This window comes from Mastomys coucha, unplaced genomic scaffold (genome assembly GCF_008632895.1).
Source record: "Mastomys coucha isolate ucsf_1 unplaced genomic scaffold, UCSF_Mcou_1 pScaffold5, whole genome shotgun sequence".
NCBI classification, from domain to species: Eukaryota; Metazoa; Chordata; class Mammalia; order Rodentia; family Muridae; genus Mastomys; species Mastomys coucha.
The window spans coordinates 64,596,836-64,624,103 of NW_022196911.1; the positions used below are offsets into that span (position 1 = coordinate 64,596,836).

At 51.2% G+C, this 27,268-nt stretch overlaps 2 protein-coding genes and 1 non-coding gene across 10 annotated transcripts in view; all 3 read right to left on the bottom strand.

Moving 5' to 3' along the window:
• Positions 1-250: 250 nt before the first annotated feature.
• Positions 251-23,706, bottom strand: Chd3 (chromodomain helicase DNA binding protein 3). Of its 8 annotated transcripts, none has more exons than XM_031352481.1 (40): positions 23,664-23,706; positions 22,794-22,906; positions 22,092-22,262; positions 21,557-21,678; positions 19,758-20,044; positions 19,400-19,530; positions 19,085-19,247; positions 18,357-18,550; positions 17,840-18,070; positions 17,452-17,655; positions 17,108-17,319; positions 16,413-16,544; positions 15,202-15,301; positions 14,649-14,840; positions 14,311-14,511; positions 13,867-14,004; positions 13,466-13,587; positions 13,147-13,320; positions 12,733-12,874; positions 12,444-12,575; positions 11,507-11,624; positions 11,201-11,325; positions 10,800-11,031; positions 10,340-10,506; positions 9,702-9,879; positions 9,245-9,310; positions 8,253-8,338; positions 7,964-8,097; positions 7,276-7,420; positions 6,944-7,106; positions 6,362-6,483; positions 6,115-6,250; positions 5,904-6,005; positions 5,588-5,719; positions 4,907-5,015; positions 4,197-4,329; positions 3,704-3,945; positions 2,624-2,787; positions 2,274-2,400; positions 251-1,454 (listed from the first exon to the last, which is right to left on the bottom strand). In XM_031352481.1, exons 1-40 carry the CDS (start codon positions 23,689-23,691, stop codon positions 1,208-1,210), a joined length of 6,117 nt encoding a protein of 2,038 aa, XP_031208341.1. In that variant the 5' UTR covers positions 23,692-23,706; the 3' UTR covers positions 251-1,207. The 8 variants fall into 8 exon arrangements, with proteins under 8 accessions (XP_031208341.1, XP_031208347.1, XP_031208342.1 ...); XM_031352487.1 differs by having other exon boundaries at positions 3,750-3,945; positions 5,588-5,716; positions 19,085-19,235; positions 21,557-21,681; XM_031352482.1 differs by having other exon boundaries at positions 19,085-19,235; positions 21,557-21,681.
• On the bottom strand, positions 7,694-7,833 carry LOC116079468. The gene has a single exon (XR_004114014.1).
• The window catches only part of LOC116077736 (cytochrome b5 domain-containing protein 1), a 34,600-nt gene continuing 29,483 nt past the window's right edge, over positions 22,152-27,268 (bottom strand). Inside the window, exons 4-5 of the transcript XR_004113317.1 lie at positions 22,794-22,906; positions 22,152-22,262 (exon numbers count right to left, since the gene is read on the bottom strand). The gene's annotated coding sequence lies outside the window, so the exon portion shown is untranslated. The remainder of the gene's footprint in view (positions 22,263-22,793; positions 22,907-27,268) is intronic.

The following is a 27,268-nucleotide window of genomic DNA, read 5'->3' on the forward strand; positions in this document are numbered from 1 at the left end:
AAAGATGCATAAAACTCACAAAATAGAAAGGGGATTATTAGCTTGGTGGTGGTGGCACACTTTAATCCCAGCATTTGGGAGGCAAAAGTAGGATGATCTCTGAGTTTGAGAGCAGCCTGGGCTAGAGAGCAAGTTCCAGGGTAGCCAGGGCTACACAGGGGAACCTATTAGGATGAAATAGTACAAAGCAATAATCCTTACTTTACCTCCACACAAAATTCCCCTCCCCAGGCAAAGATGACAGCACACAGAAAGGAAAGTATAATTTATATGTACAACCGATAACCTGATACAGAAGAAGGGATTGGGACAGACCAGGAGTGGGAGCAAAGAGACTGGGAAAGGGGCGGCAAGGAGGATATGGGGGTTCCCCATGCAAACTGCCACTCCCTGGCCCCTCCTTGGAGGGGGAATGTGCCCAGATCTCCCTAGCCTGTTATCCACTGTGTGGCTCTGGTCCCATAGGCAAGGCAGGCTCCTGTCTAGGCCCCTGGCCTGACCTACTCAAATTTAGTCTGTATCCAGGCCTTGAGGAGGGAGGATTTCATCCTCCAGAAACCTGAGCCCCAGCGTGGGGTCTGCCCCATGCCTGGCCCTCTGTATTCTCCACCACCCTTTCTAGGTTACCTAGAACAGGTTGGGGAGCTCCTCTTTGGCTTGAGGGAGTATCACCCAACCATTACTCTGTGGGGGTAGTCCTTGGTCCCTGGGGAGAACAGTTCCTACTGCAAGGTGCTGGCACACAGGAGATAACTGAGCCAGTGAGCAGCAATCAGCTCTCTCACTTGTAGCTGTTGTACCCTCCATTTGATTTGGGAGAGGGAGGGAAAGTGCCATGCAGTGCCCCCCTTCCTCCTCCCGCTGCTATTTTCATCTTTGTAACAAGGTTCCCCTCCTCTTTGATGATCTCACAAAAGTCCCTAAAGGCCAGGCAAGGCTAATCCCCCACTTTGGCAGGAGGTGGAGGTGATACTGCACGAAAGGCCTGGGAGGCTCCACCTCCTCCCTCCCGGACAATCATGTATGGGGAAGCTGTGTATATTTGGTAGTGGGGCATCCGGGTACTTGGAAGACCCTGCTAACCATCTCCCACCCAGACCTCTTCACACCAGCACAGTCTTCAAGGTTTGGTGGGAAAGGTGTGTGGAGGTGGAGAGAAATAGGGGTCCTTCTTGAAGGGAGGCGTTATAGAGGGGCAAAAGGGCTCCTAGCCCAGTGGTGGCCCAAGGGGTGGGGAAGGTGGAGGGTTGGCAGCAGGCCCCAAGGCCTGAGATGTGGGTCGGCTCCGGGGGCGGGGCCTAGGTGAAGGGCAGGCCTGGGATCCAGTCAGTCGTCTATACAGATCACCTCCCCTGCTCGGGGCTCCTTCCGATCCAGCCCCAGCCCGTCTGACACCAACGCCCCCACCATTTCCTTCTCTTTCTTCACCAGCACTGGAGGGCCGTTGGTGGTGGCTGTTTGGGGAGACAAGTAAGAAAAAGTCAGTCCCCACGTTCTAAATATTACTCCCTGCTAACAACCTATCTTTACTGCTAAGTCATTTCTTGCCATTTCTGGTTTTTCTAAGAGGGGCTGGAGATGACTCAGCAGTTAAGAGCACTGACTGCTTTTCTGAAGGTCCTGAGTTCAAATCCCAGCAACCACATGGTGGCTCACAACCATCCATAACGAGATCTGACACCCTCTTCTGGAGTGTCTGAAGACAGCTACAGTGTACTTATAATAAATAAATAAATAAATCTTTTTTTTTTTTTTTTAAAATGTAAAAACATTAGATTCCTCTTGTACCACGCTGTGACAGGTCTGACTCTAGCCTTTCTGAATTCACATTTGTTTCCCCTTGAGGAAACCAGGTAGAGGAAGCTCAAGTGGGAGATAGGAAACCATATGATTGGGAAGGCTTTTGGTTTTTTGAGACAGGGCTTTCCTCTATGGCCCTGGCTGTTCTTGAACTAGGACTCCCAGAGAGCCACCTGTTTGTGCCTCCCAGTTGCTGGGATTTATGTGTGCACCACCACACCCAGCTGGTTTCTTTTTGGAGATAGCATCTCACACAAGCCCAGGCTGGCCAGAGGACTCTCAGCCTCCTGGTTGAGGTTGTTGACATGGGGATAGGAGAGGAGGTACAAGGGAACAATGGACAAAACAACTCTCCCCAAAACACTGACACTTACAAGGAAGAGAGACAGGTTTGAAGCAAGACAAGGGAGTCAAGCAGGGATGAAGTTTGGTCAAAGTCAGGGAGAAGCAAGGAGTCAGAAGCACCATCTAACCTGTGATGAAGGACCCTGCAGGCATCTGGCTGTAATTGGCGCCTGCGGCGGCCAGGGCCCCTACGGGTGCGGCGCTGAAGGCTGCCCCGTACCCCGGAGGTGTGGCGTACGGACCCGGGGGAAAGGCCTGGAACAGGAGAGCAAACTGGGGTTAGGTAGTCCAGAGTTTAGAGGGGAAAAAAAAAATCAAGCTCCAGAATTACTAGGCAGGGAGGAGACTCAAGATGCAGACTGTTGGGAGTGGGAAACTCCAACTCCACCGGTTTCTCTACACTAGGATTCTGATGGAGCGTTTGTGTATGTGTACAGAGGGCACTGACAGAAAAATGAGTTAGGGGAAAGCGGGTTACCGGTGTGGGGTGAGGCTCCGTGCCCTTGCTGGCCAGGCGGCTGAGGATGCTGCGCTCGGACATCTGAAGGCGGGCTGCGATGGGGGGTATTCTGGACAGCGTGGCTGGCAGGCGGGTCACATCTGCCTTCATGTCGCTCAGCAACTCCTCCAGCTGGTTCAAAACTGGGGCCCAGGCCACAGAGAGAGAAGAGCAAGAGAAAGGTGGAGAGAAAGATGGAGCCAGAAAAAGGGACAGTCAGATGGACAAGTACAGTCAGAAAGAGAGGACACAGGCATCAAAGGACCACAGGCCAAGGACAAAATGGCAGAGGGTAGACAGGAAAAGAGTGATTCAGAGGAGAGCAGCAGGCCAGATACCACACAGAACAGATGGAAACAGAGAAAAAGAAAGAGTATGCAAAAGAGGTAGGGGGAAGACATTGGGGTCGGGGTTGTCAGAACATCCCATACTAGAAAAGGGAGGTTTAGGGGCTGGGGGTGATAGGGAGGAAATGGGAGGCATGGGGACAGTATGATTTAAGGACTCAGTTTTAATACATGATAGGGAGGAGGTTAAAGAGTCAGCATTATATAGAAGGACCTAAGGTGGGCAGGAGTCAGGCATTACACCAGGCTCTGTTAGGTGGTTAAGATGGCTCTGGGACCTAACCTAGAGTTCTCAAGGTAGGAGGGTTTGGGAGAAAAGGTTGAGGGTCAAAGGCAAGCTTCATGGGGTCCACCTAGGGGTAGATGGACAGTGGTTTTCACTTCATAGGGTGAAGGAGATACAAAGAAAGTGACCTATGGGTCAGAGCTATGGACATCTGCATTGTCCACACACAAACCAAGGCTATCAGGATCACAGCAGGCACCATCATGTGGTCCCACTCACAGGGATCATGTCCCACCTTGAGGTGACTGGTACCCTACTGGTCCGTGATGTGAACCATATCAGGTATGGGCTTAGGCAAGGGATAAAGGCTAAAGCCCAAAAGGATGCCAGTTGGGTTAGAGGTCAGAGGGCAGTGGTTCAGAGGGTAGAAGGGTAAGGGGGTGAAGGGTATGGGAAGGTTTTGAAGGGTGCGGGGTGAAGACTTACGCAGCGTTGTGGGCCCTCCCCCGCGCGGGGCCACCGCGGCCCTTACCCTTGTGCAGGACAGCGTTGGCTGGCTTGTTCCCTGCCAGCGACTCCTTGGAGAGGTGCTGGTGGCTCTCAGCTAGGCACTCAGCCTCGGCAAAGCGGGCGTGGAGGGCCATGGCGGGGTGCGCCGGCTCCTGTGACAGGTTCAGGTAGGCCGCCCGCCGCAGCTGCTCCTCGATCACCAGCGCCTGCTCCAGGAGCTAAGGGCGCAGGTAGGGGTAAAAACAAGTGAATGGAAGGACCAGACAGCAGCACTAGAGAGCTACTCTGTCCACTGTTGGCCCAGGAAACTCAGCTCCACAGTATGTGATCCAGACCACAGTTCCCACCGCAAAGTCCACTTGGGTCTGGGCCACAGTGCTACCTCAGCTCTCACAATGCTAACATTCCTTCCAACCCACATCTGAGCCAGGCCCCTCTTCACCCCACTCCTCTTCTTTCTTATCCCCACCTTGAACCTCCGGGCCAGGAATTTATTTTTCATCTCCAGGAAGTTCCCCTTATTGGCTTCTGTTTTAAATGGTTCATTGATAATGGCAAACTGAGCATCGTTCTGGATGTCTTGCCACCGGGCATAGCCATGGCTGCCAATGGAGGAAAGGGAACTATCAAGGAATTTAACTGGATAGACTTGACTGGGAGCATTTCTTTTTGGCCAGATATCCCCAGAACGTGGCACAAGTCTCCCTGGCCTGAGTGTGGGCCCTTCTTCTCTGCAGTTCTCCTCTACCCAAGCTAGCTCCTCTCAACCTGACAGAAGTTAGAATTATCTGGGAAGTAGAACCTCAGTTGAGAAAATACCCCAATAAGGTCGGGCTGTAAGCAAACCTATAGGGCATTTTCTTAACTGATAATTGATGTGGTAGGGCCCAGCCCCATTATAGGTGGTGCCACCCTGGAGTGGTGGTTCTGGGTTCTATAAGAAAACAGGCTGACCAAGCAAGCTATGGGGAGCAAGCCAGTAAGCAGCACCCCTCCATGGCCTCTGCATCACCTCCTGCCTCCATCCCTCCAAGATGTGCTATAAATTGTACCCTGAAATAAACCCTTTCCTCCTGAGGTGCTTTAGGTCATGGTGTTTATCAAGCAGTAGAAACCATTAAGACACCTTCCCTCCTAGTTGAGAGAACCTTCACAATCTTGCATATATACAAAGGATACAGGACAATGCCAGCCAGAAGCCAGTAGTCATGCCTCCGGTGCCAGATCTCATTGAGTTTCCCCGAGGAAATAGCTGCTCGTTCCTCATTCTGCCACAGTGTGTGCAGCTCTGCAGAGAACAGAAGAGATGTGTCAGGTCTGTGATCTGCATCCACCCCAGGGTGTGCACGTGGACAGCTGAGGAAGGATGAAGACTAAAGGCTCCTTAGGAACTGAGGAGGGGCTGGAGGGGCTGGAGGGGTGGCTCGGTGTGTAAAAGTACTTGTTACTCATGCAAAGGTCCAGACTTTAGTTCACAGCTCCAACATGGTAGCTCACAACTGTCTGTAACTCCACTTACAGGGATACTGTACTAATCTTCTGACCTCTGAAGGTACTATACATAAGTGGTGCATACACATACATGCATAACATGTATAATAACATGTAAAATAAATCTGAAGAAATTAAATTACAAAAAGGTGAGAAAGCACTATGTTGGGAAGTGAGGAGTAAAGTTAATCATGAACAGGCTCATGTTAGGATTAAGACAAAAAAATGTTAGAGATCAATGGGAGTTTGGTAGTAACTGAGGATTTGCAAGGCTCACTGTCCGCATGCACCATTTCATTGACAGTACTTGGAATTAAATGCAGCAGGCAGCCTTGGACACAGTGACACAATGAGGAGCAGTTCTCACACCTGTGAAACCACCGTCGGCAATGTTGAACATGAATCTTGGCTTCTCCACTTTCTCCTCACGGCGCCCATTGGGCCGTGGCTCATCTCGAGGAGGCCCAAGTCGAAGCTCCCGATCAGCTTTTACATCTTCTGCTAGGTCAAACAGTGCAAAGTTCACGCCTCAGGACTGCCTCCTTCTAAGCCCCAAGACTACTTAATGCATCAACTATACTGACGCTTCCAACAGCTACCCACCCAAGACCCAGGCATCTGTCCCCAGATGCCACCTCCCCAGACACCCTCAGGAACTCAGGCATTCAGTCCCTCTGCCCATTACCTCTCTTGCCCAAATCCCCTGTTTCCCCCTCCGTCCTCTCCCTGTGTTCCTGTACATCCAATGGCTTCTCCTCCCCCCTTTCTCCTGGCGTTGGCTCTGAGGCTGTGGGAAGAGTCAGAAGATATGAAGAGAGGCTGTTACTCTCGCCCCAAGTCCAGAAGAGGGAACTCCAAAACTCAAATCCCCATCACTAAGAGATTAATACACCCACCAGACTTCTCCCTGTCTCCTCGGTACCCAGGTTCAGGCTCCATCTCTCCAGGTGCCCCTGGTGCTTCATCCTCTAACAGAATCTTCCTGTGTTCTAGCCGTTCTCCCAGTGATGGGGCTGGGCTGGGAGAATCGACCTGGTGGACAGAAGAGTCAAGACAAGCTAGAGAGTTCCTAGGCACCTTGTTGCCAAGATCCCTCCAGACCTTCTACTCCATCTCCTTAGAGAGAAGAGCGCATGCACACACCTCTGTCTCCATCTTTTCCCCCACTTTGCTGTTTTTCTCTGGCTTCTCTTCCTGGTTCTCAGTGTCATCCTTCTCCAGCGGTGTCCTTACACCATCTCCTTTCTCACTCGGAGCCGGAGTAGCTGTGGGTGAAGGCACAGTGCTAGGGTTTGGACATGGCTTAAGTGTTCTCTAAAGGTTCATGTGTTGAAATTTAATGTCCAGTATGAAGTAATAAAGTGTAGAAACGGAATCCAACTACAGTGTTCACAGGTGGGGTTTAAAGGAGATAATCGGGACTAGATAAGGTCATGGGGTGAGATCCCCATACTTGAATCCTGGTGGCTCTTAAGAAGAGAGAGGGGAGAATCTACATGCATGCTCTCTGCATTTCACCATGTGACAATCCTGCATGACCCAGGACTCTGATGCAGCTGCTGACCTCGAACCTCCAAAACCATGAGCCCAAATAAATCCATTTTCCTCTATAAAGTTGTCCAACTTCATGAATCTCCTTCCAATCACACAAATAGCCTAATAAGAGGGAAAGCAGAGGTTTTCCCACCCTGACATCTGGCTACCCCAATCCAGATTCCCAATTACCAGGTTTAGAGGTGCAAGGACTGTTGGTTGTAGAAGCCTCAGGAGTGGTGGGAGATGTTCTGGCTGGAGAGGAGGCTCTGGAAGAGCGTTTGGAGCCAACACTAGGGTCAGGCACCAGCTCGGGCATTGACCAGCGCCCATTGATATGCTCAAACTCTTGGACCTGGAGAAGGAGGTTTTCAGGGGCTAGGGTCAGTTCATGGCACTGGACATGTAGGAAGCTCTAGGTTCCTCTGTATCATACCAGCCTGGCTGAAACTAAGAGAGGACGGACAGAGGATGGACAGGGACTAAGCAGCTGGCCTGATGCTCGAATGAGGAGAGACTGGTACCTTCTTCTTGACGAGAGACATGACTCCAATGCGGGTCAACACCTGCTGGCGACTCAGCCCCTCTCGAGGGACCCCATCAGCAAAGGTTTCAGAGCCATCTGCCCCAGGCTCACATAGATGGCGCATGAACAAAGACACATAGGCCCTGGGGATAAGAGGAGGGTTGCAAGGACTTAGGAGTTGTTCAGATATACAAGATGCAGAGCTCACTGAACCCTGAGCTTCAACTCCCAGGTGCTTCCAAGACTCCAGCCCTGGGCCTCTCCCTCGCATCAGCCCTTCACATCCTGACTCATTCACTGGCCCCCATCAGCTCTCCCATTGCACCTCTTGGGACTTAGCACTTTGTTCCTAGGCCCCATCAGTCAGCCTTTCATCCCATTCACCAGCTCCTCTTGCCAGGTTATCATGGCTAAGTAAATGTGAAGCCAGGCCAGCCTGGGCGAGGCTCCTTCTTCAAATGCCTCTCCCATAGCGGAGGAGGCCTGGCCCCTTTATTCTAGGCTCTGTTGAGGGGAAGTAGGGTAGGCTAGGCCCACCTCCCAGGAAATAGAGCCTGGACATGACATAAGGTAGGGAGGTGGTGATCAGCTGAGTAAGGTCACATCATATGGTAGCCAAGAGGAAGAAAGTGAGGTCCAAAGCTCTGAGCCCTTATTCAACTCACCCCCAAGTCCCCCACACTCACTTAAACTCCTTCTCCGTTTTGCCCCTCAGGTCTCTCACTAGCCACTGTGTGGTGAACGCATCCTGGGGTGGCATCCCCCAGCGCATCACAGCGTTAAGAAACGCCTTCCGTTGTCGGGTATTGAATCCCAGTACCTGAAGAGGGGCAAAGAGGCAGGGCCATGAAAGACTAGGAGTTTGAAGTGCTTTCCATTGCTGGTGGCCCAGTCCTCAATCCCCAATGCACCCCCACCTCACCACTACCATCTTCTCCCTAGAGATCATGCAAAGTGCCCAGGCCAAAGTCTCACTTCAATGTTGCCCCCAACCCGAGCCAGCAATGGAGGCAGCGGCTTGTCCTTCTCATTTCGAAGCTGCCTCTTTGACTGTCGACGTCCTAAGGGTAAGAGTGACGCCAATTAGTGGAGACAACACCTCCTCTAAGCCCTCAGTCTCCATCCTTATAACACACAGAACACAGGGCTAGCCTGTGTCACGTTCACCTCTAATTTTCTTTCAGGCATGTTGTCAGTACTACTATCTACTAAGGCTAAAAGCAACCATATTAAAAACTAATGACAAATACCTGACGGGCAATGTTACTCATGAGAAAGTGAAATAACCTAATCCTCCTGTTTGGTTTCTGTGTATGTGTTTGAACCCTCGGATGAGGTTGTGCTGGTCAGGCTGCCAACCTCTGGCCTTGAGCGATCCTGTCTGACCTTCCTGGTGGCTGGGCCTGCAGCATCACACCTCAACATCTTTCTTGACCTGAGAGCATCTGCTACCACATGGCTAGACACTCCAAATTCAACAATGGAGGGATCATGGACATCACTCCCTTCCTGTGTGCAATCTTCAGTTTTCCTACCAAAAGAGCTTTATTTCCATTCTAGGAGTGGGCTGGCTATGTACTGAGAATGCCTCAAACTCACAATCCTCCTGCTTTAAGTGTTGACATGTGCTACTATGTTACCACCCAAAACCAAAGCATTTTTATTGCATAAAAATAGGGAGCAAGGGGGCTGGAGAGATGGCTCAGCAGTTAAGAGCCCAGGGTTCAATTTCCAGCACCCAGAGTGGCTCACAACCATCTGTAACTCCAGTTTTGGTGGATCTGATATCCTTTTCTAGCCTCTGCAGGCACCAGGCATGCAGGCAGTACACAGATATACATACAAGTAAAACAATACACATTAAAAATAAAGATAAATAAATCTTTTTTAAAAAAAAATAGCGGGCTTAAAGAAAGCTAGAAAGTGAAGTGAGAGAGTGGAGTCAGAAAGTCAAGAAAAGACGGCACCTTCAGGACGCTCATCAAAGTCTTCATCCTCTTCCTCGGACCCCACTGAGTATTCTGACTGGTTATCTGTGAGGGATAGAGAGCGTTTGATGGTAAGCAGTGGCCATACTGGGGCCCTCTCCACTTGGATTCTTCCTCTTGGACATTTCTACACCTCCACCCTGTCCTTGGTCCTACTGAAGACTCTGGGTCTTATATCCTGAGCCATCTTTAGCCTCTGGGTACCACATACTTTTACCACTTTGACTCCTGTCAAAGCTACTCTAAATGGTGAGACCCTGTGTGCTCATGGATCCCTCTGTAGTCCCTAGATAGTTAAATCCTCACGAATCCATCTGGCCTTAGAAAAGTTCCTCCTGATCCATCCCAATCACCCAGCCTTTCCCTTTCTACAGCCCCAGCCTTGGGAGCTCTATTCCATCGCATCTTCCCTTCTCTTGTCAGAAGCAGTCCTCACCTTGGTCCTCCTGGGCAGCATCATTGTAGTTAACCTGCTTTCGAACCCGCTTGCCCTTGCCTAGGTTTCGGGCAAGGTCTTCTTGCTGCTGCTCATAGTGATGCCTCAGTAGCTTCTCCCAGTAGTCAGGATCCACGTTCTCCTCCTGCTTAATGATCTCTCGCTCGATCTCTTCAATCTGAAGGGCAGCAGAATGAAGGCTGGCAGCCTCCTTCCTCACTTGTCCCAGGGCTGCATCCCAATCCCCATCTCCTGTACTGGCCAAATCCTGCCTGATGCTTTCGGACCCAGTATCTAGTTTCTGGACGCTGCACATTCTTCCTGCCACCTCTTCCTTGCAGTGCTCTGGCTCCTTCTCTAACCCTCTCCTCGCTCCCCTCACTCACTCCAGACTCAGAAGCACCATTCTGTGACTACAAGAACTTTCTGTGCCTAGGTGTCTTTCCAAAGTCCAATCTCATCTATCAAAATGAAAAATTGTTTGAGATACACTGTTGCTTTTCGCTGGGGACCAGGATGAGAGAATAAATCAAAAGGACCAGTGCAGGAGAATATTCCTACTTCAAAACTTAGTGAAAGGCCTTCATTGCCCTTCAGAGATGGTCTTGGAGGTAGGGTGTGGCCCCCAAGCCTCTCACCTTGTCTTCTTCACGAACGACATACTGTGCCACCTTGAAGGAGCTGAGGTATTCGTTCATGTTCTGCACATCTGTGTCCTCGGTCGCATCCTGGTTACGGTCCAGCAGTCGAGCGATGGCTTCATTGTCATAGTGGATCACACTGCTATCCTCCTCCTTATTCTCCCCTGGCAGAGACAGAAGAGGACCTGACGTGTTGGCACAGGTGGCTGGGTAAGATGCCTGTCTTCCTCCTTCTCACTGGGCCCGGGAGGAAATGACTGCTTCTTGGGGGCTCACATCTAGTGTCTTTTGCTTTCTTTCCTTAGGTGGCCAACCCTTCTCTTAGCACTACTAGAAAGAAGAGATGTGTCCTTTACAGGCTGAGAGAAGTTTGGTTTTTTGAGGGTTTTTTGGGGGGGGTTGTTTTGGGGTTTGTGGGGGGTTTCTGGAGGGTGGGAGTTCCCAGGGACTACCTCACCCTCATTTTCATCTTTGAATAGCTCCTCAGTGCCAAATTTGAGGATATCATCAAGCTCCTGCTTGGACATGGAGCCAGCCTTGGAGCCTAGGCCTGGCCGCACCACCAGGTGTGTCAGCATCATCTTTCTCTTAGCCACCTGTGTGATTCGTTCTTCCACAGAGGCTCGGGTCACAAACCGGTAAATCATCACTTTGTTGGCCTGGCCAATCCGATGGGCTCTGCTGAAGGCCTACAGGGCAGGAGAAAACAGAGGTCAGCCAGGAGAGTGACAGAGAGAAGCTGACACAGGGTCGGGAAAGGCCTTCTCTCTAAGACCCATCCCTGAGCAGGACAATGACCTTCAAGAACCCATGCCAACTTGCTGAGTGTTACAGGGGATGTAGGATGCAGGTTCCCACCTGGATGTCATTATGGGGGTTCCAATCAGAATCAAAGATGATGACAGTGTCAGCAGTGGCCAAGTTGATGCCCAGGCCACCAGCTCGGGTTGACAGGAGGAAGCAGAACTGTTGGGCACCAGGAGCTAGGACATGAGAAGTAAGAGGCCAAGTTTACCCCTGGCTGCTAGATGCTCCGACTATAAACACTACATCCTAACTCCTGGTCTAAGTTTCCAGCTTCCCCTCACCATTCCCTATCCAGAGGACATGGCAGACGTTCTCAGGCCTTCCATGTCCATAGATAGCACAGTATTTCCCCCTCACCATTAAAGCGATCAATGGCCTCCTGCCTGAGGGCACCCGTGATGCCACCATCGATGCGCTCATACTTGTAGCCTTCGTAGTCTAGGAAGTCCTCCAGAAGGTCTAACATTTTGGTCATCTGAAAAAGGGATAGCAGGAGTCCAGAAGACCCCAAAAGAAGCTCGGGCCTAGTTCCCCAAAGCAACCCTTTACAACAACAAATCCCCAAGCCTCATACCTGAACATAGCCACCCTGCTGCCTGCTCCCATGTCTACTCACTCCACCTATCCCCAGCTCTCAAGTTCTATCTCAAAGTCTTTTGATATAAGATCATTTCTTATAAGGCACAGGCTCTCAGAGACCCATGAAAAGATTTCAGAGAAACCTATATAAAGACTTTGAAAATCACATAAAACTGGTGTGTCATTTTCTCCAAAGTAGAGAGGTCATCAGAATTCTAAAAGGACTGTAGTCCCTACTATATTCACACATAAGGTTGGTAACTGGTACTAGTCTCTTCTTAGGAACAAGGATGAACCAGCCATGCCAGGCCTTTTATTTTTAAAGACAAAGTCTCACTGTGTAGGCCTAGCTAGCCTGGAACTTGTCGTGTGCAGGCTGGACATGCACTATTAAGGGATGCATTACTACATCCAGCCCAGACCTTTTATACTTTTGCTTGTCCAGTGCTAGGGATCTAACACACAGCCTCATGGAAGCTACGGAACCCAGCCACTGGCTCTCTCTATTCACTTGAACACACAGTCTCTTTATGTTTAGACTGACTTCAGCCTCAGCATTCCAACTTCAGGGATTATAAGCAGACGCTCACCACCTTGCCTGCCTGAGTCAAGAAAAGCTGTGTAGGATCTCAGCCTTTCTTAGTAGAGGAGCCACAGGGATGAGGACAGGAAGTGAAGTCTGCAGCTATGAAGAGGGAGCGGAGGGGACAGTCACCTGGGAGAAGATGAGCACTCTGTGTCCTTGCTCCTTCAACTTGCGCAACATCTTCTGCAGCAGCAGAAGCTTCCCTGATGACTTAATAAGTGCCCCACCCTCATAAGCCCCACTGGGGAGTTTAGGAGACTCCTGAAAAGAGAGGCAAAGGAGAAATGAGTGTCAGCAAGCATACTCCTTACTCCTACAGTGCCTGGAGAAGCCAAGGCAACCCAGCATCGTCCCTGTGTTTGAGGCAGACCCTCCCCAAGAAGCAGCCACATGATCTGTCCCCGATCTCTGCCCCTACCATAGCAGCCACGGGGAAGAGGTACGGGTGGTTGCAGCACTTCTTAAGGTCCATCATGATGTTAAGCAGGGACACTTGGTTCCCACCGCCTCGAGAGTTCAAGGCCTCAAAATTTCGAGTTAGGATGTACTTGTAGTATTTCCTAAATCCAGGGTAGGGATATATGAGATGTGAGTAATAAAGGAGCCCACTTCTTTTTCTTCTTCTTCTTCTTTTTTTAAACAGGGTTTCTCTGTGTAGCCCTGGCTGTCCTGGAACTCACTCTGTAGACCAGGCTGGCCTCAGAGTCTGTCTCTGCCTCCCAAGTGCTGGGATTAAAAGCGTGGGCAGAAACAACTTCTAATGTGACCCAACTCTAGGACAGCTACCACTCAAGCCCCACCCACAAGTGTGACAGCCTGTCCCAAGTCTCACTTCTGCATGGGGCTTAGCTCCACTCGAACAATGAGCTCAGTCTTGGCTGGCATGTTCTTAAAGACATCTGCCTTGAGTCTCCGAAGCATATGTGGCCCCAGTAAATCATGCAGTTTCTTAATCTGGTCCTCTTTGGATATGTCAGCAAACTCCTCCAGGAAGCCCTCCAAGTTGCTAACAGACACAAAGAGATAAGAAATCAGACAAAGGGAGAAGATCTCTGACTCTGACCTTGAGTTCTATTTCCTAGGTCAGATGAATCTTCTAGAAGTCTTCGTGCCACTTTCCCTCCCTGCAGACCACCTAGTGAGCCACTTACTTAAACCTTTCTGGAGTGAGGAAGTTGAGAAGGTGGAAGAGCTCCTCCAGGTTATTCTGCAGTGGGGTCCCGGTCAACAACAACTTATGATCTATCTTGTAGCCATTGAGGACCCTGAAAAACTAGGGAGTGGGACAAGAATAAGCAAGGGAAAGAAATGGCTTTCAGTGGCAAGCAGCTGTCTCACCTCATAGACTTGTCCCAGTTGCCAGCTCCTTAATTCCCATTTCCTTCAGGATCAGAGACCCCAGTCCTAGCCTGTTCCCTCCTTCAGCATACCTCTCTCCACTATGACAGGAACCTTACCTACAACAACCCAGACTAGTTTTGTTATAGTTTCTTTAAGGATCAACACAAGTCCTCCACAGCCTCCAAGTTCTCGGAGTGGGGATCTCACTCACCTTGGACTGGTTGTTCTTGAGGCGATGAGCTTCATCCACCACAAGACAGGCCCAGCGGATGGAGCCAAGCGCTGCCTGATCAATGGTAATCAGCTCATATGATGTCAGAAGGACATGGAACTTCACCTGTGCCTCTCTCTGCAAACACAAGCATTGCCCACTCATCCACCACTTAACACGCCCTTCCTGCATCCCCAGCCCTTACTCTTTATCAAGAACTGTGATTCCCTCAGGAAGTCAGTTATTTTAATTTCAACACTGAACAGAGACTACGGATCACAGCTCTTAATTTCCACCACTATGCCCAGTACTGTCAAAGCTGCACATACTCCCAGGAGAATCTACTGTGGAGTACAGAGGCACAAAGATAAGGAGAGGAATTCCTGGTTGGGACAAAGAAATGGCAGATCTGAGGGTCTCAAAGCATGAGACAGAGGGACTTACCTTCATCTTGAAAGCTTTCTTCCCGCCTTTTATGGCATTATCCTCAAACGAAAACTCGTTTTCTCTTATAATGGCCCGGCTGTCCTTGTCACCCGTGTATGTGACCACATAGAACTTGGGTGCCCACATCTGGAACTCCCGTTCCCAGTTGATGATAGTAGAGAGTGGAGCGCTCACCAGGAAGGGACCTTTTGTGTGGCCCTGGAGTCAAGGGTGGAATGGTATTAATCGTGGCTCAGGGATGTGCGCACCTCTGGCTGCTACCTGCCCTAGCCTTCCACCCTCCTAGTCTAAGCTAGGCCTCACTCCTCTCGGGGGGCCTAGAATCCAACACACACCTCCTTATACAGTGAGTAGAGAAAGACGATGGTTTGGATGGTCTTGCCCAGCCCCATCTCATCCGCCAGGATCGTGTCAGTGCCTTGGGCCCACGAGAAGCGCAGCCAGTTCAGCCCTTCCAGCTGATACATGTGCAGTGTGCCGCCTGTGGCTGTGATGAACCGTGGCTGAGTCTCGTATTTCACTGTTGGCTGTGAAGTCAAGACATCGCAAGGTTCAAGGGAACAACTGAGGATGCTTCTGCCCTGCCCTGGCATTGGCAAAAGGTGGATTACAATTTCCTCAGCTATGGACTGAGTTGAGGTCTAGGCTTCAGTCTCTTCCCGTTCCCAGTCCCCAAATCATCACTAAGCAGTACCACTAGGAAGGGCTGGCTTGGAAAGGAACTGGGCTTTGACTGCTGGTAGCACCCCAACTCCTATGGCCCAATACCTAGCCCCTCTAGAGAAGACAGGTATTGTTTATGGTACAATGGCAGAGAAAAGCCAGTGTTGAGAGGCTGCCGTCAGCTCCAGTCCCGATGGCTGTATCAGCAGGGAAGAGACAACTTACATCATTAGTAGGTGAGTTGGGAGGCCCGTCACCCTGTAACTCCTTCTTCTTCTTCTTATACTTTCGAGGCTGTGCAGGGTCCTCGCCCATAATTAACTCGCTGAGAAAAGAGTGGGTATCTAGTGAGGGCTGGTCCTGGGGAGCTCTCCCACTTTTCTAAACCCATCTTAGACCTGCCTCCCTCTGCCTAAACCCTTCTCTCAGATCTTCTCACTTTCTTTCTCCAAAGCATTTTTTGTTAAAGATTTATTTATTATTATAAATAAGTACACTGTAGTTGTCTTCAGATGCACCAGAAGAGGGCGTCTGATTTCATTATAGATGGTTATGAGCCACCATGAGGTTGCCGGTATTGAACTCAGATCCTCCAGAAGAGTAGTCACTGCTCTTAACCACTGAGCCATCTCTCTCCAGCCCTCTCCAAAGCATTTTTTTTTCGAGACAGGGTTTCTCTGTGTAACCCTGGCTGTCCTGGAACTCACTCTGTAGACCAGGCTGGCCTGGAACTCAGAAATCTGCCTGCCTCTGCCTCCCAAGTGCTGGGATTATAGGCGTGCGCCACCACTGCCCGGCTTCTCCAAAGCATTTTAAACAAAAAAACTCTAATTACATTTACAGAGGACAGGTACAACTGTAGAAACTGGTTTTCTTACTCCATCATGCAGATCCTAGGGAATGAACTCAGGGTGCCAGCCTCAGTGGCAAGTTCTATTACCCACTCAGCCATCTTGACAGCTCTAGCCCATGCTTTCCTTCTTCGCCCTGGGATTCCTTGAGTATCCATCATTCTCTTCAAGGAAGCCTCCTACCCATTTCTCAGTACAGAACAGATCTTATTTCCTCTTCTTACTTTTCAGATGTAGTTTTTAATCTATCTACCTATTTATTATTTTTGTTTATTTATTTATTTATTTATCAGTGGGGGGAGGGGATGCTTCAGAGACCAGAAGAAAGTATCTGGTCCCCTGGATCTGGAGCTACAGGAGGCTGTAAGCCTCCAGATACAGTGCTAGGAGCTGAACTTTGATCTCTACAAGAGCTCTTAGCTCCTGGGCCATCGTTCTGGGCTGGCCAGATCTTACTGTTCGTCCTTATGCTACCCCACCAAACCCACCCAAAGCCCTAGCTAAGGCTGCATCCGCCCTAGCCTGGGTCTGTCTGGAACAGCATCCTCCCCTTAGTTTTCATGGCCGCTGAGCGGGCACCCTTACCGATGTCTCCAGTAGCTCTGCTTATGGTCATCATACTCAGGGATGTTCATCTCATCCTCCTCCCATGTAGACTGGTCGTAAGGCAGATCCTTCCATTTCACAAGATAGTGGTAATTCCCCTTTTTATCCATACTGTTGAGCAGGAAACCAAGAAGAAGAGCAAGAGGAAAGAAAAATAATATGAATCACGCATTGCACAAAGTTCTGATAAGTAAAGTGTCAACAAGCACAGCATCTGTTATCCTAGCCTTCTCGGGATGGTCTATAAGACACTCATCACAGGACATCCTGGAGAGCCCATAGGATCACTTCCTCCCCAGGCAGGGTTTGTGAGTGCCTAAAACGAGCCAGCCATAGATCGAGGCATGAGGCTGAGCAGTGAGCGAACCAACAAATCTGGCCACTCACACTTGGGTGTGAAGGAGCTCATGCTAGGCGGTGGTAAGCACTACTCTGGAGCGCAGTTTCTCAGAGCTTGTCTTCATGCCCCATCCCCATCCTTAAGCTACTAGACACAAAGAATGCTGAGCTCTCCTCCTGGTGTCTAAAGTCCCCTAGAAGGAGCAGGGCCAGAGGGCTGCAGCTGCAGAGACAGTCACCAAGCCTCAATCCGTCATTTGGCTTCTGGAGGACCATCGCCACAGTTAGAGCATTGTCACAGTCCAGGTGGGCCTTTGCACAGAGCAAGGACTCACCTATGGTTAATGATGCGGTGGACAGTCATCCACTCCGGCTTGATGCCGAAACGGTAGTACTTCTCCTCCATCTCCGCATAGTGCGGGTCCTTCACCTTGCGCTTATCACTCTTCCCATCATCCTCACCAGAGCCATAGTCCAACGGCGGGGGCTCGTCCATGTCATTTTTCCGTTGATAGTTTCGGTACATTACCAAGTGGAAGATTTCCAGCTGTTGGGGCACAGAGGGAGAGAGAAGAAACAGCCTCTAAACCAAAGATGACGGAGGAGCTGGGGTGCCCAGAGGACAGAGCAGGAGCCTGGGGGCAGGATCTCAGGCACGGGAAAGGAGAAGCCTTCATACCTGAAGCTCCTTGGCCCAGGAGCAGTGCCAGTAGGACAGCCCCACCCACTTGACAAAGAATTCTCGCTCTGATCTGCCTTGAAGAGGACGAGGTGGGGGGACGTCTGGGTTCCCGTCTGCCTGCTGTGGTGCTGGCACTGCCACAGGTGGCTCCCCCCATCGCCAATGCAAGATCTTCTGAACACGGCCCTTCAGCACAGGACACTTCAGGACCGCACATAAGAGAAGGAAGACAGAAGGAGGCCAAGAGAGCCTCTTGTTAGGTAGGACAAAGGTACATACAGCACAGGGTCGGGGCTGAGGAAGGAAGAGCTGGGTGTCTAGGCCTCCGAAATGGGTGAACGGTGGCTCTGGTGGGTGAGCACTGTGAGAATGCGGTTCCACTTACTGTGCATCGTGGGCACAGCCATTCGCCATTGGGGATGTCGGGCAGAGGGGGGTTCAGACAATGGATGTGGTAGGAAGAGATGCAAGCGTCACAGCACAGGAGCTCCCCGCCGTCCTTGCACACGCGGCAGTACTCCATGTGGTCATCCTCTTCCTCCTTCTCTCCTTCTTCCCCTTCCTCCTCATACTCTTCCTCCTCTTCCTTGGCCTCCCATTGAACCCCCTCCTTCTCCTAGGAGGTCAGGTGTAGTCAGACAACAGACAGAAGAAGAGAAGGAGAGATAGGAAAACCAAGATGACTGAGTCTTAGATGTGCATAAAAGTCTCATGGGACCTACCACACAGGATACCACTGACTGACTTTCCAAACTTAATGACTCTAGGACTAAGGGGTTGAAAGAAAGGAGCCAGTTAAGATTCTGGGCTCTTGAGTACCTAGTGCTGAGAGGCCTTGGAAACCACAGCAGAAAGCAAGAGGAAAAGAGGCAGGCAGGGTGGTGAGGGCACTAGATACTCACACAGTGGGGGCAGCTCCATTTGCCCTCAGGAGCCCGGTCAAGCTCAGGGTCAAGGCAGACGAGGTGGTAGGCACGGGGGCAGGTGTCGCACAGAATGATTTCCCCGCCCTGCTGGCACACCTCACAGTAATCCTGGTGATCTGTCTCGTAGCCGTCAACGTCCTCCTCCCCAGTCACTGCAGGACAGCCCAGGACTGTCACACACCCCAATCAAGACAGAGGGAACAAAGAAAAGAAGAAAGAGATTCAGGGAAAGACAGAAGGTCTGAATATCTGAAGAAAGACAACAAAGGGGCTGGAGAGATGGCTCAGTGGGTAAGAGCACTGACTGCTCTTCAGAAGGTCCTGAGTTCAAATCCCAGCAGCCACATGGTGGCTCACAACCATCTGTAATGAGATATGATGCCCTCTTCTGGTGCGTCTGAAGTCAGCGACAGTGTACTTATACATAATAAAAAATAAATCTTTGGGCCACAGTAAGCAGGGACTGAGTGAGCAGGGTAATCAGAGAGAGCAGATAAAAAATTCAATTCCCAATAACCACATGAAGGTTCACAACCATCTGTACAGCTACAGTGTATTCATATACATAAAATAAGTAAAAAAAAACTTTAAAAAAGAAAGATAGAAAGAAAGAAAGAAAGGAAGGAAGGAAGACAGACAGACAAGCAGACAGACCACAAAGGAATAAGGCACAGAGAGAGGCTCATACTCGGTGACGTCCTTACCCTTCTTCTTCTTCCTTCCTGGCCGACCTCGCTTCAACTTCTTGGCACGGACAGGGCCATCAGGCCGGCCTGAGGCACTATGGACACTACCACTGTCCAGGTCTGATTCCTCGGCCTCTGGTTCAGGGCCTTCATCACTCTGAAAAACACACTGCCCAGAGCCCTGCTGCCATGAGTCATGGAGGCATCCTGGATTCTACCACCACCACCCTCCATCCCCAGATGGTGGATCCCCACCCCAGCTTCCCTCATGGACTATCCATGGAATTCAGCCCTTGACACCCAGGTGTTGGGCAGACGGGCAGGGTTGCTCACCGAGCCGGCCTTCTTCCTCTTGCCACCCAGCAGCCCTAGCTTGATTTTGAGTGGCGCCATCTTCTTTCCTCGAAGCTTCTTGCGTCCATCAGGCACTCGGGGGCTCTTATTCCGCCTCTTGTGGCCTGGACCTGAATGAGAATATGGAGGAGGAGAGAAAATCCACAGGCCATGACACATCCTGGTCGAGAGAGAGCCACAGGGCACTCTGAGCTGCACCTTGAGCCATGTTTACTTTTCCCTCTCCTGAGCAGCACTTCTCCCCCAGCAATCAAGGCTGGAAAAGCATGGGTGGTGGACTCATGAAGCCATGCAGTCTGGAGAGCAGGGGAACAGGTTGGAAGAAGAGGGTTCCTACCTTTGCCCTCTTTGGTTTTGGCTCTTCTGATGGGTGGGGGCTGGATTTCAGGAGCAGGGGGTGGTGGAAGGGCAGGGGGGGGTCCAGATGGTGCTATGGGGGTGGCTGAGGAGACAGCAGCTGACACCTGCTCAGCTACAGCTGCTGCTGCTGCTGCCGCTGCCGCTGCCACAGCAGCTGCCGACCCTTTGAAGGGGTTATTGGCACTGAATTCTCTCCACTTGGCCCCCAGGATGGTCATCATCTTTGACATCGGGATCTTAGGATTCTTCTTAGCAATTAGGGGCCTGGAAATATAGAAGCAGAAAACTCAGACCCTTCACAGATGGTCTGGGAACTCTGCCATCTCCTGTATTAACTCAGTCTATGCTAACATTCCTGGGTCGGGAAAATATGCCCTATTAAGAAGAATATTAATTTAAGTAATGAGCTAAGTAAAAATAAGTTACAAGGAAAATATATCCTATCAAGTCCCACCCTCACAATGGCATGCTTGCTTTGATTTTCTGCGTTTTATTGAATTATATGGAACCTGAAGAGAGCTACCCTTGGGATAGTTTGAAAGAGACAGACACCATGTTTTCCTCTAGGGGGTGTGGTAAGCTCCTATTAGGACACCTAGGACCCTCAGTGCTGGCAAACATACCCTCTTGTAGCAGAGGAGTAAGTGAAACATCCCCAAGGACTACCAATTATCCCTTGAGGCTAGGTACCAACATTACTGGGCTATGCATTCAGCTTCCCACCAAATCCACACAGGCTCTTACAAGCATGTCTCTCTCATTTACAGATAAGAAAACCAAGCACCTACAAAATTAAGTGACTTGCCCAAGATGAAACCAGGGCACTAAACTACTGTGTTAAACCTCAGCATGTACATCCATGGTCCTGGAACTGCTGTGGTAAAACCACACCCTGATCCTGGGCAATCTCATTAGTCTCTGCTTTTGAGAGTCCTACAGCTCAAGCCTGCTGCTCTCAATGCATGATCTGGTTTTACTAGGGCATAAGAAAGAGTTCTGGGACTGGAGAGATGGCTCAGCAGTTAAGAGCACTGGCTGTTCTTCCAGAGGCCCTGAGTTCAATTCCCAGCACCCACATGGTGGCTCACAACCATCTATCATGTGATCTGACGCCCTCCTCTGTCACACAGGTGTACATGCAGATTGAGCACTCATATACATAAAATAAATAAATAAATCATTAAAAAGAAAAAGAAAGCCGGGTGGTGGTGGTGCTTGCCTATAATCCCAGCACTTGGGAGGCAGAGGTAGGCGGATTTCTGAGTTCAAGGCCAGCCTAGTCTACAGAGTGAGTTCCAGGACAGCCAGGGCTACACAGAGAAACCCTGTCTCGAAAAAACAAAAACACAAAAACAAAAAAACAAAACAAACAAACAAACAAAAAAGAGGGTTGTGAAGACTTGAAATGAAAACTCTTGGACGATGATGGCACCCAGGCCTAGTCTAGAGAAGTTACAGAGAGGAAAAAACGGAACTGTCAGAGCAGAAGATTCAATCTGTCCTGTCCTCACTACCTTCTAGTTCTAGAAACTTCTCTAACCTAGTACTGGACTCATGATCTCTGTCCCCACAAACTTAGAGAAAGATGGACTCTTAGCTGGGACTGGTAGGCCTCAGACCAAGAGTAGACTGAAAATATGTGTAAGGTTATTTCTGCAAATGCCATGAATTTCTCTAGGAAACATTTTCTTAGATTTTTAAACAGATTCCAGAGAGGCCCAGCCCATACCCTAATAATTAAGTATTTGTTTGAAAGGATTCCTGGTTCTGTTATACCTCATGAACTGACTGAAAGCTTTGTAATTGGTAAGTGTGTGATAGTCCTCCTCGGAGAACACGTGTTCCACATCCTCCAAGCCCCAAGTCAGAAGCAAGGTTGCGGATGACTTCTGTTCCACCTGCTAAGGGGGACAAGGTGGTAAGATGGGGCACCCTGGCTCCTCTTCCAGCATCCTTCAATGCCTCTGTTAGAGTTCACCAGTCTGCTCCTCTTCGAGGTCCAGTCCCCATCCTTTACAAAGCCCAGCTCTGGCTGTGTCCCTCCCTCCATCCCTTACAAAGCCCAGCTCTGGCGGTGTCCCTCCATTCCTTACAAAGCCCAGCTCTGGCTGTGTCCCTCCCTCCATCCCTTACAAAGCCCAGCTCTGACAGTGTCCCTCCATCCCTTACAAAGCCCAGCTCTGGCGGTGTCCCTCCATCCCTTACAAAGCCCAGCTCTGGCGGTGTCCCTCCATCCCTTACAAAGCCCAGCTCTGGCTGCGTCCCTCCCTCCCTGTGCTGCTCTCTGTGCTCACTCCCTAACTCTACTCACCTTGTGTCCCCCATCCCCTTCTCCCCTTTTCCTCCTCTTTGTTTTTTTCTCTTTTTTTTCTCGGTGCTTCCTTCTTCGTTTCCGACCTGGTCCAGTTCCATACTCGCTGCCTCCACTCTCTGACTTCTCCCGGTACTCATCTCGCTCTGAGCCAAATTCCTCTTCACTGTCCTAAGGAAGAGAAATAAAAATAACATTTATTCATTCTCACCATGTGCCAAGAACTGTTCTTAGTGCAAAACATAAATATCTCTTTATCTCTTTTCATCTCCACAACTATCCCATGAAACAGCAATTGATCTATATTTGTTCACTTTTTTTCAGAGGAAACTGAGGCACAGGGAATTAAATAAACTGTCCAGGAAGGCAGAGGATTTCTAGGCTCTGAATTCACACACGCTTCCTCTAACACTGTGGTTTTCTTTTGCCCTCTGTATTGGAAATTAAATTCAAAGCTCACACATGCAAGGCTACTCCCTCAGTGAGACAGTGTGCTCTCAACTCTTTCTCTCAGATGGTAAGGCAAGTTACACTGACAACTGGACTCTACCACAGATAGAAATAGAGAGGTGAGGATTCCAGGTTCAAGAGAGGCAGGTAAGACGCATAAAGGAGGGGAAAGTCTCTTGACCCTAGGAAGCCCTCTGTGTCATCTCTGGGAAGTTCCCCCCTCATCCCCCAGTCTTGCTGTAGGATACTTACGAGCTTCTTCCGTTTCCGAGGTTTGCCGGGCTTGCTTTCCTTCTGCTTCTTGGGACCTCGTTTTCTCTTCTTTACACCTAATGCTGAAGGCAGCAGCCGAATATCATCCTTATCTTCGGAGAAAAAAGCACCAGAAAAACCTAAAGTTGGAGGGTCCCAATCTCAGAGGTCCTTCGTTGTCCCCTTCTTACTGCCACCGTGGCACTCTCTAGGAACCCAGGCATTAACTGCTCTCAATTTCGCTGCCCCTCAACGGATGCAAACAGTGTTTCTAGTACTCTGGGATCCTCTGGTTCTGAATGGAGGTCAAGGGTCAGAAAGGAAGAGCAGCCAAGCCACTCCCTCTCTCCCCTCCCACTAACAAGGGACCAGACTCTAGGCCACCGGCTCAGACTGTGGCAGGTCCTTTCAGTGCTCGCCAGGGCTCCTCCTGCCTTCCCCCTCACTTTGCCAGCTGGCAGCTTGCCCAGGAACGGGGGAAGCCATGCCCAGCTGCTGGCCTGGCCTGACCCCAGCACTTGGAGTAGGGAGACACAAGCTGGCAGCTCCCTAAGCCAGATGCTGAGGAGAGAGAGCCAGAGGTGGACACCTGGGTTCTCACACTAACACCCTGGGGCCCTGACATCCTTTTTGCCAGGAGGGAGGCCTCTATTTACATTTTCTTGGATAATCACACCAACACAGCACTGGTGCAAAAGAAATTCTCAGTCATCCTCTCTTCCCCACAAGGCCAGTATCTGCCTCCATCACATCCTAACTCAGCAAAAGGAAGTCAAAGCAATTCCCTAAACAGTCCTCCTCTCGGACGACTGGAATCAGCCTGCCTCTACATCTACCCCTAGAAGCTGTACCTCTATTCCCACACCTTACCTTTCACCTCTAAATCTGTCCCAGACATGCTGGTGCATCTATATATACACATTGCAGGGATGCAAACAAGGATATAAACACAGACACACCTAACATGTGCAGTCTCGGGTTCAAACACACACACACACACACACACACACACACACACACACACACCTGGACCTGCTTCAGCACAGCTATGCCCCTGGCTCTCTCCCCAAAGAGCTCTATCAGAGGGCCCGGGGCAGGCTCTTCCTTGGTATCCCACCCCCTCATTCTCCCTGACCCTTGCCAGTCTGCTGAAGTTTGGGGACCAGAGTTGTTTCTCAAAGATTAAGCCCTAATGCCACACGGAAACGCCCGTGGCTTACCTTCCACCCCCACCAGTCACTAGACTAACCAGCCAGACCTGTCTTGTCCAAGCAGAGGCAGCTGCAGCCAGAGGGGAAAGCCAGGGCTTGGCCCAGCCTCTTGCTCTAGGACACACAATATTCCTTCCCTCAACAGCCAAGGGAAAATTAGCTACAATTAACACCCCAGGCCTGGGATTCCGACCTGATGCTACCCCCACAACCCCGGGTCCCTGTGAGCAAAGACACTCTAGGATGGCGAGTGGGCATGCAAAGGGGCTGCCTGCCCAGAAGCCCGTGTGTGAAAACCGATCCAGGGCTGTAATAGGAAGTCAGACGTCAGGCCCAGCAGCTGGCTCCCCTTAACTCTAGGGACTTGGGTTAACACGAACATGGAAACGAAGACCGCGGGGCAAGTGGCAAGGGCAGGCCAAGCTACGCCAACTGGCTAAGGATCAGGGAAGTGGGGCCGCCTGGGTCACCCTGGATGTGTGGGGCGAGGAAGCCTGTGAACTCCACTTCCCACCCAGCCCGGCAGGAGGTTCTCAGTTTTAGGCCGACGTCGGTGGCCAGCAGAGGGAAAGAATGGCGAGGAGAGGCAAGGGAGGGTAATAAAGCAAATCTAAGCCCCAACCTCTGTCTCAGCAGCCTCTCAAAGCTGGCCGCGAGCCCAGACTCTCCCACATCCCGGCTCAGATCTCGGGAAGGTGGGGAGGGCGAGGGCGGAGTCTGGCAGTGGGGCTGTAGGAGGAGCCTGGGCAAGAGCCTTCCTCCCGCCCCTCTCTCCTAATCTCGCCATCAATCTCTCACACTTATATTTATTTTTTTCTCAAATTCCCCTCCCTCCCCCACAACGAACCTCCATAATAGGTCTACCGCACATGCGTACTGAAGGCAGGAGGTGGGTTTGTATTTTCAGACCTTTTGCAAAGAAACTACCAGAATTTTCCGCACCACCCACAATCATTTCCCCACCCCCATCCCCACCCCCCAAGGAATCACATCTATATATTATGTTATATTATTTCTCTAGACTTGCCAGAAGGGGGAGGAAGAAGAAATGAGGTTTTTCTTTAGCTTCCTGCTCCCTTCCCCCACCAACACGAATGCTATTATTTTAAACGTTCAACAATGTAAGGAGACTGGAGCGATGGGGGAAGGGATAAAAATTGGTCTTGGGTAAGAATGTAAAACAAAATGGTGAGAATCAAAGCAGTCTCACTGAAAAACAATGGAAGGCTCTCACGAGTACAAATTCAATATTCCAGAAAGAGACGAGGGCGGGCAGCCTGAACAGAGCTCCTTAAGAGGAGACTTATTTTTCCCCACACTTAGGTAGACGGATAATGAGTACGCTAAAAATATTTTCCGAAAGTTTTACCTCAGAAAGTCATCTGAGGGGGTGTATCTGGGTCATTTTGACTTGGAGGGCTGGAAGGGAGATGAAATTGCCCAGGGAGACAGAGGAGGTGAGATTTCATTTCAAACATAAAAATTCAAAAGCATTTGACGCTTCTCAAGGATTCAGAAAGCAAAGGGGAGGGGGGAGGACGCTACACAAAGACCCATCTCGACCTTAGGCTCCTTCATGCTCCTCTCTTACAGGCACCCAGTGCCTGGGATCAAAACCAGATACCGAGTTCAGAACAGTTAGGCGAGTTACGATTCCCTAACTCACCTGACAAGCCCCTTTCCCCTCTTTTCACACCTTGCCGCAGGCAGCCCTGCGGGCAGCCCTCTCCTCAGGATCTTTTATCTCCCCCTCCCCACCAGCCCCAAACCCCCCTCCAAGCGGATTCTGCCGGCTCGCTGGAATAACTTTTTTCTAAACTTTTCCTCTTTTACAGGTAAACCTGGCGAGGTTAAGGGTGAGGAGTGGGCTTTACCCAGTATGCATTAAACACATTATTTTAACACGCCCCCCCCAAAGGCTGTCTCAACACGTGCGACAAAAAGTCACAGTGGTCAATAAAGATAGTTTTATAAATAACGTTTTAAAGTTTGGTGTATGTGTGCTGGTCTGTCGCCAGAGACTTGGGGGTGTGGATGTCCCTAATCAGAGGTTGGCGACACCTATCCTAAAGAAGCTAGACATCTCTCCACTTGGAGGGTGGTCTGAGAGGGGGGCCACTGATCCAGAGACGGGTCTGTCCCCAGTACGGCTGGACGTGCTACTCCAGGACCAGGTGACTTGTCATCTGGGGAAGGGTGCTGAGTGACGGTCAAGACAGAACAGCTGGGTGGGCAGTTCACGCCCCCCAACGTGGTCAGGGTGTGTGGGTGGTTTCATCAAGAGAGTGACAGTGAATGGCAGCCACGTGAGAGTCACAGCTGGGCAGTTCGGCCACCCCAGACTGACGGGGTCACGGGGGGGGGGGAGAAGGGGGCTGCACTTGACACAAAAGAGCCCCGGGGCAGAGATGACGAGGGTGGGGCTGGGGGCATCTGACTCCCCAGACAGTCTCCTGTCTCTCCTAATCTGAGGTCACCAGAGATCTCGGCGGCCAGCTAGGGGGAGTGGAGGGGTATGTCCAAGTCTCACTCCAGGAAGTGGTCTGCGTGGAGTGTGACCACCACCTGCCCCTAGTCACCAGCCGCTGCAAACATTCGCACGACCTCTCCCCCGCGTGCCACCGCACACCCCGAAGTTGGCGGGCACCGAAGTCCCTGCAGGTGGAGGGGCTGGCCCGCCGGGCCACTGTCCCACCTCTGCTTGCCCGAGTCCCCAGCGGAGGGCGTCGGGTGGCGGTCGGCTCCACACCCCGAACCCACTCCGCTTCAGTCCGACCCTACCGGGGCCGGGCCCGAGGGGCGCTCATGCGGCTGCCCCTCCCCCACGCGCCCCTCCCCCCACGCCGCCGTCCGGTCGCCGGGGTCTCCGCGGTCCCTCGCTCGGCCAGGGAGGGGGCCCTGGCTTCGCCGCGGCCGTTTCCTGCCTACCCCCTCCCCGCCGAGGGTGAAAAAAAAAGATAAATCTCCTCCCCCGAAAGCCGCGAGCGACCAAGTGGCCCGGTCCGCGCGCGCAGCTCGCTCCCTGCGCTCTCCAGCCCGGGCGGCGGCGGCGGCGGCAGCGGTGGCCGCGGTAGCGGCGGGGGAGGGGTGCGGCGGGGGAGGGGAGGACGCCTGGCCCCGAGGCCGCCGCCGCCCGGATCGCCGGGCCCGTCTGGACCGGCCAGGCGCCCGGGACTCGCCTCGGCTCGGCCGAACCGTAGGTGCCGGCCCCGCGGCTCCGCTCGGGCCCCGGGAGTCGGACGGACGCTTACCTGGCGGCGGGGG